Source organism: Onychostruthus taczanowskii, unplaced genomic scaffold (genome assembly GCF_017590055.1).
Source record: "Onychostruthus taczanowskii isolate IOZ18803 unplaced genomic scaffold, ASM1759005v1 scaffold190, whole genome shotgun sequence".
Lineage (NCBI taxonomy): Eukaryota > Metazoa > Chordata > Aves > Passeriformes > Passeridae > Onychostruthus > Onychostruthus taczanowskii.
This window is the reverse complement of record NW_024499129.1, coordinates 52,860-63,994: the sequence shown is the minus strand read 5'-3', so window position 1 is coordinate 63,994 and position 11,135 is coordinate 52,860. Positions and strand designations below refer to the sequence as shown.

General features: G+C 41.7%; 1 protein-coding gene across 1 annotated transcript in view; it reads left to right on the top strand.

Moving 5' to 3' along the window:
• Positions 1 to 7,802, top strand: part of LOC121334698 (complexin-1) — a 104,412-nt gene extending 96,610 nt beyond the window's left edge. The window contains exon 4 of the mRNA XM_041402062.1: positions 7,232 to 7,802. Coding sequence (XP_041257996.1) covers positions 7,232 to 7,429 — 198 coding nt within the window. The 3' untranslated portion in view covers positions 7,430 to 7,802. The remainder of the gene's footprint in view (positions 1 to 7,231) is intronic.
• Positions 7,803 to 11,135: the final 3,333 nt, after the last annotated feature.

The following is an 11,135-nucleotide window of genomic DNA, read 5'->3' as shown; positions in this document are numbered from 1 at the left end:
GAAGGAAGGAAGGAAGGAAGGAAGGAAGGAAGGAAGGAAGGAAGGAAGGAAGGAAGGAAGGAAGGAAGGAAGGAAGGAGTAACTAGGGACAAGTTCCATTGTCAGGGGTCGTGGGTGTTCTTGTTTCCGCCTTGCAGTCCATGCCCACTTCTTTACCTCATTCGTATGGTTGTGTTGTGCTGTTTTGGGCTTATCTACAGGAGCCAGAACAGGATTTTTGTCCTGGAAAAGTTCTGCACTTACCTCTACATGGCCCACATCTCCAGCCATGTCATGTTCTTTCCCATGGCATGTTACTACCAACAATTCCTGGCTGTTATTACCAGCATGGTTGGCTCCACAGCTATTGGTCTATCAGTGTTTGAGGCATATACATTTAGTGTCCTTGTCTTCTAGAATTCTACATGTGGTTAAAGGTTTAATGTCCGAGTGGACACCAGAGATGAGTGGTGTCCTCAGGGTTCTGTGTTGAACTGGCACTGTTTAGCATCTTTGTCACAGACAAGGACAGTGGGATCGAAGGCACCCTCAGCAAGTTTGCCACAGACACCATGCTGTGTGGGGCAGCCAGCGTGCTGCAGAGAAGGGATGCCATCCAGAGGGGCCTGGACAGGCTGGGCAGGTGGGGATGTGCACACCCCAGGACGGTCAAAAAGGCCAAGTGCAAGGTCCTGTACCTGAGGCAGGGCAATCCCAAGTGCAGACTGGGCAGCAGATGGATTTAGATCAACCCTTAGGAGAAGGACTTGAGGGTGGATGAGAACTTTGGCATGGTTTGGCAGTGTGCACTTGCAGTCAAGAAAATCACCCTATCCTGGGCTGCATTAGAAGCAGTTTGGCCAGCAGATCTAGTGAAGTGGTTCTATCCTTCTGTTGTGCTTTCATGAGACCTGTCTGAAGCTCTGTGTCCAGCTCTGGGATCCTCAGCATAAGAAGGACATGGACCTGTTGGAGCAAGTCCAGAGGAGGGTCACAAAGGTGATTAGAGGGCTTGTGCACCTCTCCTCTCTCCCATGGCTGGATGGGACTCTAAGCAAACTAGTCTAGTGCAAGGTGTCCCTGCCTGTGGGGGGTTTGGGATGATTTGGAGATATTTGTAAGGTCTTTTCTAGCCCAAGTCATTCTATAATCCTATGATCCCTTTCTTTTAACTGGGTTTGTCTGGGCTGGTTTCCATGGAAACCAGTGAAACAATTCCCCTTGATCTGAGTTTGCAGAAAATTCAGAGATGGCTTCTGCAATAAGTAACTTGTGCAGTTCTGGTTTTCACTTAAACAGCAACAGTGGACAGATATGTTGTTGTTTTCAATCAAAGTAAACAAACAAGGCTTGTTGAGTACAGATCTGATCTCCTCCAGAGAGCAGTGCTTTATGTTGCATTCCATCTGTTGTTGACCAGCAGAAAAGCAAATTTCATATCTATTGTTCAGGGTAGCACTGCTCTTGGATGCTTGGGGCACTGGGTATTCCCATAGGATTGTTCTGCAGTTCCACAGCTAATTGGAACAGAAACCAGGGATGTGGTTCTCAGGCAGCAATATTGCCACGGGGGAGAAGGGGGGACTGCTAGATTCACCCAATGTCACCAGAAGAAGATGCTGATGGGAGGCTGATGAAGATCAGATGAGCCCTTTGAAATCTGCATCAACATCTGATTTGTGTTTGTGGTGCGACAGAAAACCTGCAGGCCTCTGAGTTTGCTGTGACAGCCCCGTGAGAGAAACAGGGTGATAAGACTGGAGAACATACTGGAAGACCTGAAACAAGACAGGTCATGCAAGAAGTATTGCTGTGATTTTGACAGAGCTGAAAGCCTGAGCTAGCACAGAGTAGCAAGATATGTGTAGCCACAGGGAACTTATGGGGAAGTGGAACCTTGGATGAGGTAAAAGATTCAAAGGACATGAGTGAGGTTTACAAATAATCACTGCTGGAAAACTGCCTGGAAAACTCTGACAGCCCCCAGGGAGATGGTTTCGGAACATCTTTTCCAGGAGAGATGAGGCCCTGGCTTTGCATCTCAAGTGTCCCCTACCTGCAGTTTAATTGTCCTCCTTTCTTTCTCTCTGCCACCTCTCTCCTGAGCTGTGCTCCTGTTTGGCTCACACACAATTGAACAATGTAGTTTAGGACTGCAGCTGCCAGACTTTGCCGTGTTCTTTTCCGTTATTAATCAGCTGTCTTCTTCTAACACATTGACAGGGTCAGCAGAGCTGTGCAGCAGCTTGTAGAGACAAGAAAACACCCACACGTACACTCACTCCACACTGAGCCCCCACGCACACCCCCACACACCCTGCTGCTGTGTCGTGGACTGAGACATCCTGCGTTCTCTCTCATGCCTTTCATTCCTTGCCACAGCTTGAAAGTGGCATGATTGCCCATGTGGCAGGTTGAGGTTCTTTCTTCATTACTCCTCAGAAGGCAAAGAGATTATCTAGGGTCAGTGTGTCTGAGTTGCCTGAAATTGTCTGTGTAATTCTAACACTGCATGGCAGACCGTGCACTTAAATGAGTTACTTGAGAGACAAAGAGAGTGTCCTTCTTTCATATGTGTTAAAAGGCTCCCCCACAAGTTTTCTGGGGACTAATCCTCACTGTCAAGTTCAGGATGAATGAACTGATTAGAAAGACAAGTAGAGCAACAAAAACAAACAAGCAAAAAGAGCCAAATTTAGCACAAAATGAAATCAGCAGATTTGAGGTGAAAGAAAAGCCAGGGCACATTTTTGGGCAGATCTACATCAAAGCGGGCTCTGCGCTTTAAACAGTGGTGAGAACAGTATACGTGGGGCTCTGGGTTTCAGCACCCTCACCTCCTGTATTTGACAGCCTGTTCACTCACAGAAAGACCAAAGAAATAATGTAGAAAGACTTCCAAGTTTGTACAAATCAAATAAAAGGAGAGTCTTTTTCTGTACCCTAGACTCTCACAGTTGTGGAACTTAAGGTCAGTGCTGAACTCTACCTATTGCTCTTGATTTGTTTCAGTCCTACATATATCATATATTCCTAGTGGAAAATTCCATGCATTAATGATGGAAAGATCTAAATTGGGCTGATATTCTCTTTGGTAAAGGAAGAGAAAAATAAGAACTTTGCAGAAGTGATAAATAATGTCCAAAAGGACAGGTGAAAGATAAATCTTTTTGCAGTAGCTGCATATTTTCCAGATTTTTTAAAGGCATTTCATGACAAATCACATTAGACATGAGGAGAAATATTTTAATTGCAAAGGTAGTTAAGTTCCAGAACAGGTGTGAGGTTTTCAGTAGTTGGAGTCTAAGAAAAACACTTATTCAGGTCAAGTTAATTCTTGAGATAAAATGGTATGCATGTTTCCCTTCCAGTGTTTTTTCTAACCCTATGCTTTGAAGTCTAGCTAATTTCTTTTTTTTTCTTTTTTGTATGGAGGTTCAGAATGTGAATAAAACTTTACAGACAGAGCTGTTAGTATAGACTAACTTTTATATCCCATAACATTTATTGAAAGTAAGATAAGGAATAAGCATTTAAATCTCAATAGCTTTTCAAACCTTTGCTAGTAAATAAAAGAGTAATTCCAAAGATGGCTGTATCTGCCACAGCTGTTTATACAGTTTCAGCAGTGCTGTGCCTGCAGCTGTGCAAAACCACTGCAAAGTTCAATTCCCTGAAGAGAGATTAAACCGCTACAATTCACATGCCAACCTTGTCTCAGAAGACAAAGGTCAGTGTTATGTGATACACAGTATTATTTCACACAGTATTATTTCATATGCAGCAATAGTTGGACCGAGGTCCAGTTTCAAGCTCTCAGCACTTGGAGGGAAGAGTTGTTTCCTGACTTCTCTTGTCCCACCATGTAGTCTTCAAGTAGTCTTCGTATCCCCCATAAATCTCCTCTTTTAATCCTTTAGCTTTTTCAGATATATTACTTGTTTCTAAGTAGGCAGTTCCAAATCTCATCCAAGGAAAACCACTCCCTTGCACATTTATTGTTGCTGTCTTCCTGCAGAGTCAGTTCCACTCCTGACCCAAAGACATGCCATTACTTCTGCAAGTCCCTTAACTGGAATATTGCTGTCTATTCATTCCATGGCCTAGATATTTGCTAGATAAACATGTTCATTTTTAGTAGAAACGGTTGGCTTGTCTTAAGAAATTGTAACTATATTTATGATAGCTTCACATTTTGGGCTGCAGATCTCGCTGGCTCAACAGCTCTCTACCCCCTGACAATCTTACTGTCATTAGAGCAAATTTCCAGAATGTTTCCAGTTCATGTGAAAAACTGGAGGAATAAGAAAGAAAGGAGATGGGAGGAGGTTGATGTTGTATGTTAGTGTGTTAGTCTGGTCTTTTTCTGGCATGCAGTCAGTGAGTGAAGGTTAAGCCAAGGGCCTGGGTATTTTTTCCCTACTCTGCCCAGCTGATGACTGAGGACTCCAGGCTGACAATATTTCTCTAACATGACCCTGTGACAACAATCCCCATGAGGCCACAGAGTAATAACTTTAGGAGTGGCAAGAGGGTACACTTACTAAAAATGTTTCAGTATCTCCCTGGCTTAGGTCCATAATTCTGTTTATAGTAGAAGATATGAATATGTGACTGAAGGCCAAGCCGGTAATGATACTACTTTTGACATTAAATTTTGTGGGGTTGAACCCTGAATAAAAATGAAATTATTCTCATCCCTCAAAATTTTTGGAAGTAATGAAATATTTCCTATCCTCAAGAAAACCAGAGCACCAAGAAGAATATTTTTAGTCATATTTTTTAAAAATAATTTGTTGACTTCACAAATGATTTCATGTGAAGACACTTCTTTAAAATTTTTCATGTATTAAGACTTCTATTTCTATAATTTTATTTCCTCTGAAACAATTTCTAACCTAAAGTATGTCATTTTAATGAATTTTCACAGCTTTCATTTTTGTTAATGTAAAGCATTACAAAATGCTACCAAATTTAAATGATAGTACTGGATTCACATAACTGGTTGGTTTTGTTCCACTCACTTCTTCTCGTGAGCAGAAAGTTCCTGAGCTAGAGGATCAACACATCTTGAGCTGATACTTGTTTTGAGATGGAGCATTTGAAAGCATGCAGAGTACCTGTGTGTTACTATGATTTATGGTGTCTCCACTACTGTTCCCCTCTAGCTGGAAGGCAGAAGGAAGTTGAAGGAAGGCACAATCCCAATTACACTGGGAATCACTTAGAAACATCTGCCTGTGGCCTGAGAGGGAGAATGGGGCAGACTAACTACAATCCAGCACTGCATGTCATTCCATCTGTGTGGTAGCTGGTTGTTGTATCTCCTTTGTGGTGTACAGCCCTGTAACTACAAGTTGGTCAAATTCTTTCTTTGTCTCACATGTGAATGGAGATATCATTTAATATCTTTCCCATGAAATCAGGTGTGACCAGCACCCAGTAGGTATAAAAATTGTAAGACAAATGTCCTTAATGAACATTTGGGCATGAGAGAATAGATTTAGAGAGCTAGAGTGTTTTGAAGCCACTGCTTTCAACTTTGCAGGCTGTCATCTTAAATATAAGTGGTGATGGAGAAAGGAATCAAAAATATTTGCTCAGAAATATTTAGGAGGAAAAGTCACACCCAACAGCCCTCTGAAATCAGAAAGTTATGAAAGCAGAAGTGCACTTTCAGTTTTACTGGTTAACAATTTGCACTAATTTTAGAAGTAGAAAAAATGAAAAGAAAAAATAATGAAAATAGCTCTAATTCATGTCTATTCAACAGTAAGGTTTTGTTGGTACTTGAAAATACTGAGTGCATGGTACCAACTTAATTCTTTGATGTTTTTGCAATCATATATAATTTTCTTTTCAATGTTGTTTTCAAGCGTATTCATGCAACAAGGATTGTAAGCAATTGAGCAGGTGTGTGTGAGGTAACTGGTGGCTGAGGAGCTGATAGTGAGCAACCATTAAGGTAGCTTTTCAAAGGTAAAAAGAATAAGCAGAAGAATACTGCTTCCAGACAGGGAGCTGTGAGCTTGGGGACTGCAAGCATCCTTGAAATGTACAGCTGGCCTCTTTGAAGCCCAGCTGGGCACTAAGAAATGGGACACTTCCTGCGTTTGCATCATGATCACGGCACCAAGAAAGTTTAACCTCCATTTATCATCATAAAAAGTGGAAGCAGTCTGGGAAATTTGAATTGATCTGAATAAACAGAGCAGATCTCTGAACAACCTGACCTAGCTGAAAATGTTCCTACTCACTGCTTGGACTGGATGGCCTTGAAATTCACCTCTCAGCCCAACCCATTCCATGATTTGATAATACAGAGGATAGTTTGCAGGTAGACTTTTTGCTCCAGATTTGCATGTGTCAGTTTGAGTTGATTTTTTTTTTTTTCCTTACATATCACCTTAATCTCTGAAGCAGTGCAATCACTTATGGAGACAGCAGCATATACATATGTTTAGTTCTGTATTAAATCTAGCCTCTTGAATGTAATATCATAAAATAAGATTCTGGTTACTCATGTAATGTCTTAGTGGCAGGCTGCTAATTCTTTGTGGCAGTAGCAAATTTCAAGTACCCATTCTACTCACAGGGTTCGTAGTGTTTATCTTCAAATAGTATGAGTCAGCTGATTTTCTCATGATGGTTCATTCTGTCCCACTTATACAAAGAGAACATGAATGAATGTTATAGGATATGTCCCACATGAGAATATCTAAAACTGTTGTCTTCACTGCCGTCCTGTCCGTCCTGACCGGTTTGGTTTCTTTTGTTGGTAACTAATTTTTCCCCGAAGTTTTGCCATACCTATAAGCTATAAAATGCTGCTGATGGACTTTCGAACTTTCAAAAGCATTGCAGATGATGGACCTAAGCATCAGACTTGTTAACAGAAAAGAGGAAGATCAACATCAGTAGAATGCCACCCTAACACTTCATTAACTCAGAGTTTATAATCTCTTTACTGGTGACCCATGGCTGCATAGTCCCAGTTTCTTCCCTGTGCTTGCTTCTGAGGGATCTCAGCATCTTGTCTAGTGAACGCTAGCCGTCCACTGGGCTATACTTAGTGGAGGGGTGTTAGTATGGATATTTTTAGTGTCTGTATAAAAGAGCAAAATTAGAATATGTGATGTTCTTACTGCAGAATATGAGGCACCACATGCAATGGCTGGTTTCATCAGCCATCCTGTTCAGCAGATATGTTATTTTTCATATTATGATTCAATGTGTTATCTTTCCCCTGCAGTATGGGATAAAGAAGAAGGAAGAAAAGGAAGCAGAGGCCCAGGCTGCACTGGAAGCTAATGCTGAAGGGAGTCTGACACGCCCAAAGAAGGCGATCCCTCCTGGCTGTGGGGATGAGGAGGAAGAAGAAGAAGAGAGCATCCTAGACACAGTCATCAAATACTTACCAGGGCCCCTGCAGGACATGTTCAAGAAGTAATAGCTGCAGACTGTTAGATGGGCATAAACAGTACTGCAAAGGATTTCTCTTTTGCCCAATGGGGATTTACAATCTTGCCATTCATCCCGCAGTCCTCCCCACCTCTGCCCTCTACTGCTCACTAGGAGTCCCTTCGCTTCCCATTCCCTTCCAGCTGCCTCTTTCCCTTTCCTCTGCCCCAAGACTCATCCTTTCCTTAATTTTGTACATAGTCACATCCAGTAGATGCCTCTGAATGGATGTAAAGATTAAAAAGCTGCAGACTACACAACTTTTATTATAAGCCATAGTACTATGTATGTTAAATACGGCACTGCACATCAAGCATAGAAAAGGAACAATCTCATTTCCATCAAAGGAAGAAGGAGTGTTTACTAAGTATGAACAGTGGCCTCTTTAATTTTTTAAAATTATATTATTTTTATTATTGATAATAATTAGTTATTATTATAATGTTCCTATTGATTGGGTCACAGTAGCCATTTTTTGTTGAGCACATCTGCTCTCGGAAGGGATATCTCAGTTCTCACATAGAAGCAGAGCTTTTCTGTTTTAATTCCATCTGTGACATAAATAAAAGATCATTTGGAAAGTAAATCATGCATGACTTACACAGCTGACATCACTCAGAATTGTGGAAGAAGTGAGTCATCTGCCCTCAGATGCTGTAGAAGTTAAATGCCTCAGAATCTAAGCAAGAGTCATGTTACTTTGGGAATTAGCCATACATTTACCTTGAATGAGCAAATTGGTCAGGCACTTGCCGTACAGAGAGCTGAAACCATAGAAGAGGGCACAGTGCACTGGTAGAGGACCTCCCCAACCCCTCTGAAGCCAATGACAAGTGTATTTGCTGCTCTGTTTAACCAATCTTCCTCTTTCTGCCATATTCAACCATCCTGTTTCCAGCAGTGCTTGCAGGCTGGACATTTGGGTTCCAGCACATTGTCGTGGCTGTGTCCTGCCCACCCTTTCCTGTGGTGTGTGGGAGTGTGTGGTGGTCTGAATGTCAGTCATGGCAGATCCATAAATATCCATTTTGTTTATTGTGCTAAATTACTGCATTGCCTTGAGGAGGTCACTTATTTTCTGCCCCACTGAAATTCTGCACCTGTAAAATATAGGTTTCAGTCTCTCCCTACTGTAAAAGCATAAAGTGAGGATGCTTCTTAGTGCTGTGCAGGAGCTAATTAATATTACAGAAATGTGTGATATCCCTTGATGCTAGCAGGGTGGGAGAAGATTTTTTTTCTCACCATTATCTTTGTGGCCTTTTGCAGACACAGGTACAGAGGTCTTCTCAATGAAACACTGAGGTGTTATCACATAATTGCATAAGAAAATCCTAATTCTATGGGAGATGTTGACTTGGTAATACCTACATAGATTCAATACATAGATAGACCTATTCTGAACACAGGTCCTCATGGTCAAGTATCTGGCTTGTCATCTGAAGAGCTAATTCTGAAATTTTGCATCTGGCTAGGTCACTGCAATCGATGCTGTAGACATACCATCTCAGTCTCACAATCTTGTCAGTAGAATCAGGGTTTGGCTGGCAGAACTAGCATTGCTTGTCCCTGTCCTGGGAACAACAAAAATTTCCTAAGTACATGGATGAGATTTGAAAGCAAATACACTCTTTCTGCTGGCAACAAAAAGGAGGATAATATCAGACACTTCATTAGGTACCTAAATTAAGCATTTTACTTCAATGGATTTTCTTTTCATTCATTCAGTGCAACTTAGTTTAGGTAAACTTTCTGAATAAGATATTTTAGAAGACATGTATTACCTTTCCAGGTAAGCAGAAGAAATCTGTACCACATTTATCATCTTTTCAGGTAAGCAGAAGAAATCTGTACCATGGTTAAGGAATTGAGTAAGACAGCTCTGTACCTTCCAGTAGCACCTGTTGCAATAGGAAAAGAGTATTTTGAAAGAGAATAAATATAGTTTGCCCTCCTCACACAATTTTTATTCAGGTGTTATAGTCCTCACTTCTTCTCAAATAATTTCAAACATAACTTTCTACTGAATCCAAGGCAGAGGCTGAAGAGGTTTGACTGATATACAAGTCAGAACAAGTTGATAAAGATGCAACTTGTTTCAGGCTGTGTATCTATGAAAAAGACTTGTTTGTTCAAGTGCAAGCTGCCAAGGGCTATCTAGAAGGCAGGTTTTACTCATTTGGATAATGTCAGTGAGACTTTTGTCCACCTAATTTTCATTCAAAGCAAGATGACTGCTTTTCTCCTGAGACTTTCAATAAACCCAGAACACTCTTATGAATCTGTGCTTGGGTACAGCATGGTAGTGGTGAACAATTTACTGTTTTCTAGGAAGAGTGTCCTACTCACCCCATGAAAATTTTGCAACTAGCAATTTGAGGCTGTTTAAGTAAATCTCACAAAATTGGAAACTCTCTTTCTGTCACAGAGTCAGCAGCTCATTTTGATGCTCTGCTACAGAGTATCCAACATCCCCAAAAGCTAAAAGGCAGAGCCTGGCTCTTCCTTTCAGCCACTCCCTGGTCCCTAGATCACCTAACCTAGATCACTGACATACAAACATCAATACTATTGAAATGCCTTGATTAATCTCCTTGGCACACATCCTCTAATACATATGTAAAACCAGCAGAAATGTGCCTGTGCTAAAATGAACACGTCCATTCATATATTCCCCTGGCCTCGTGCTGGAGAATTCTGCCAACAAACAAATGAGAAGATAAGCTTATTCCACTTTACTTTGGCTTTTCTCTACCACTTGCTTGCTGACCTTTCCTTAGTTCCCATTACTGATTCCCTTCCTCATCCAACCAAATACTGTTCCTGATGTAAGATCAGAATTTTCTGCTTAGCATTCTCCTTGCAGAATGTTAGTGCTGATTGTTTTCACAGTCTCTCTGGCAGCTTGGTGTGCGTGTTTGTGCACACATCTGTGGAAGATGGGGTGGAGAAGATGGAGAGAAGAGAGAGAGAAAGAAAACCTGTTTGGTACCATTTTAGATAAATGTGCCTCAGCAGCTGTGGCATTGAAATGACTGGTCTAAGTCAGGATCTTGTGTAGACTGTAGTAAAATTCCTAAAGCAGGTAGTGCTATCCCTGGGCTCAGAACACTAAAAATACTTCCCTAGTGAGCTGACCTCCTGAGCTATGTGAACATCTGGATTGAACCCCTGAAGAGGGCCATAGAATCACTATACCGAGTCATATAGGCCTCATTCCAGGTTCACAAAGCAGGAGAGAAAGGAAAGGTGGTTTATTAAATAGTTTACTGAGTCTTTTTCATTGTGGGGGCTTCCCAGCTCAACCATTTCATCACTTCTGTAGCTCAACTAGCCGCACCTGCACCAGCCCTTCCTCCGCTGACAGGAGAGAGTTCATCCAGGTGTGAGCTGCTAGTTCCCATTTTCCTTTTCTTGCCATAAGAAACAAGACAGAAGATCTACCACAGGTACTGGTTTTGCTTGGTTTTGCCTCACATAACTTTGGCATGTTGCATGAGAGTGGCCCTCTCCTCAAGTCATTCCATGGTCCTGAAGTGCCTAAGCCATGCTGAACAGACTCGAGAGCAAGGCACTCTCCTTTCTCTTCTGCCCATCTATTTCCCTTCCCACTCAGAACTTGTAACAAGGGATCTTTGACTCACGTGTGGAAGTCGGAAGCATTGTCTCACACACTTTTCCCCTTGGCACTTAAG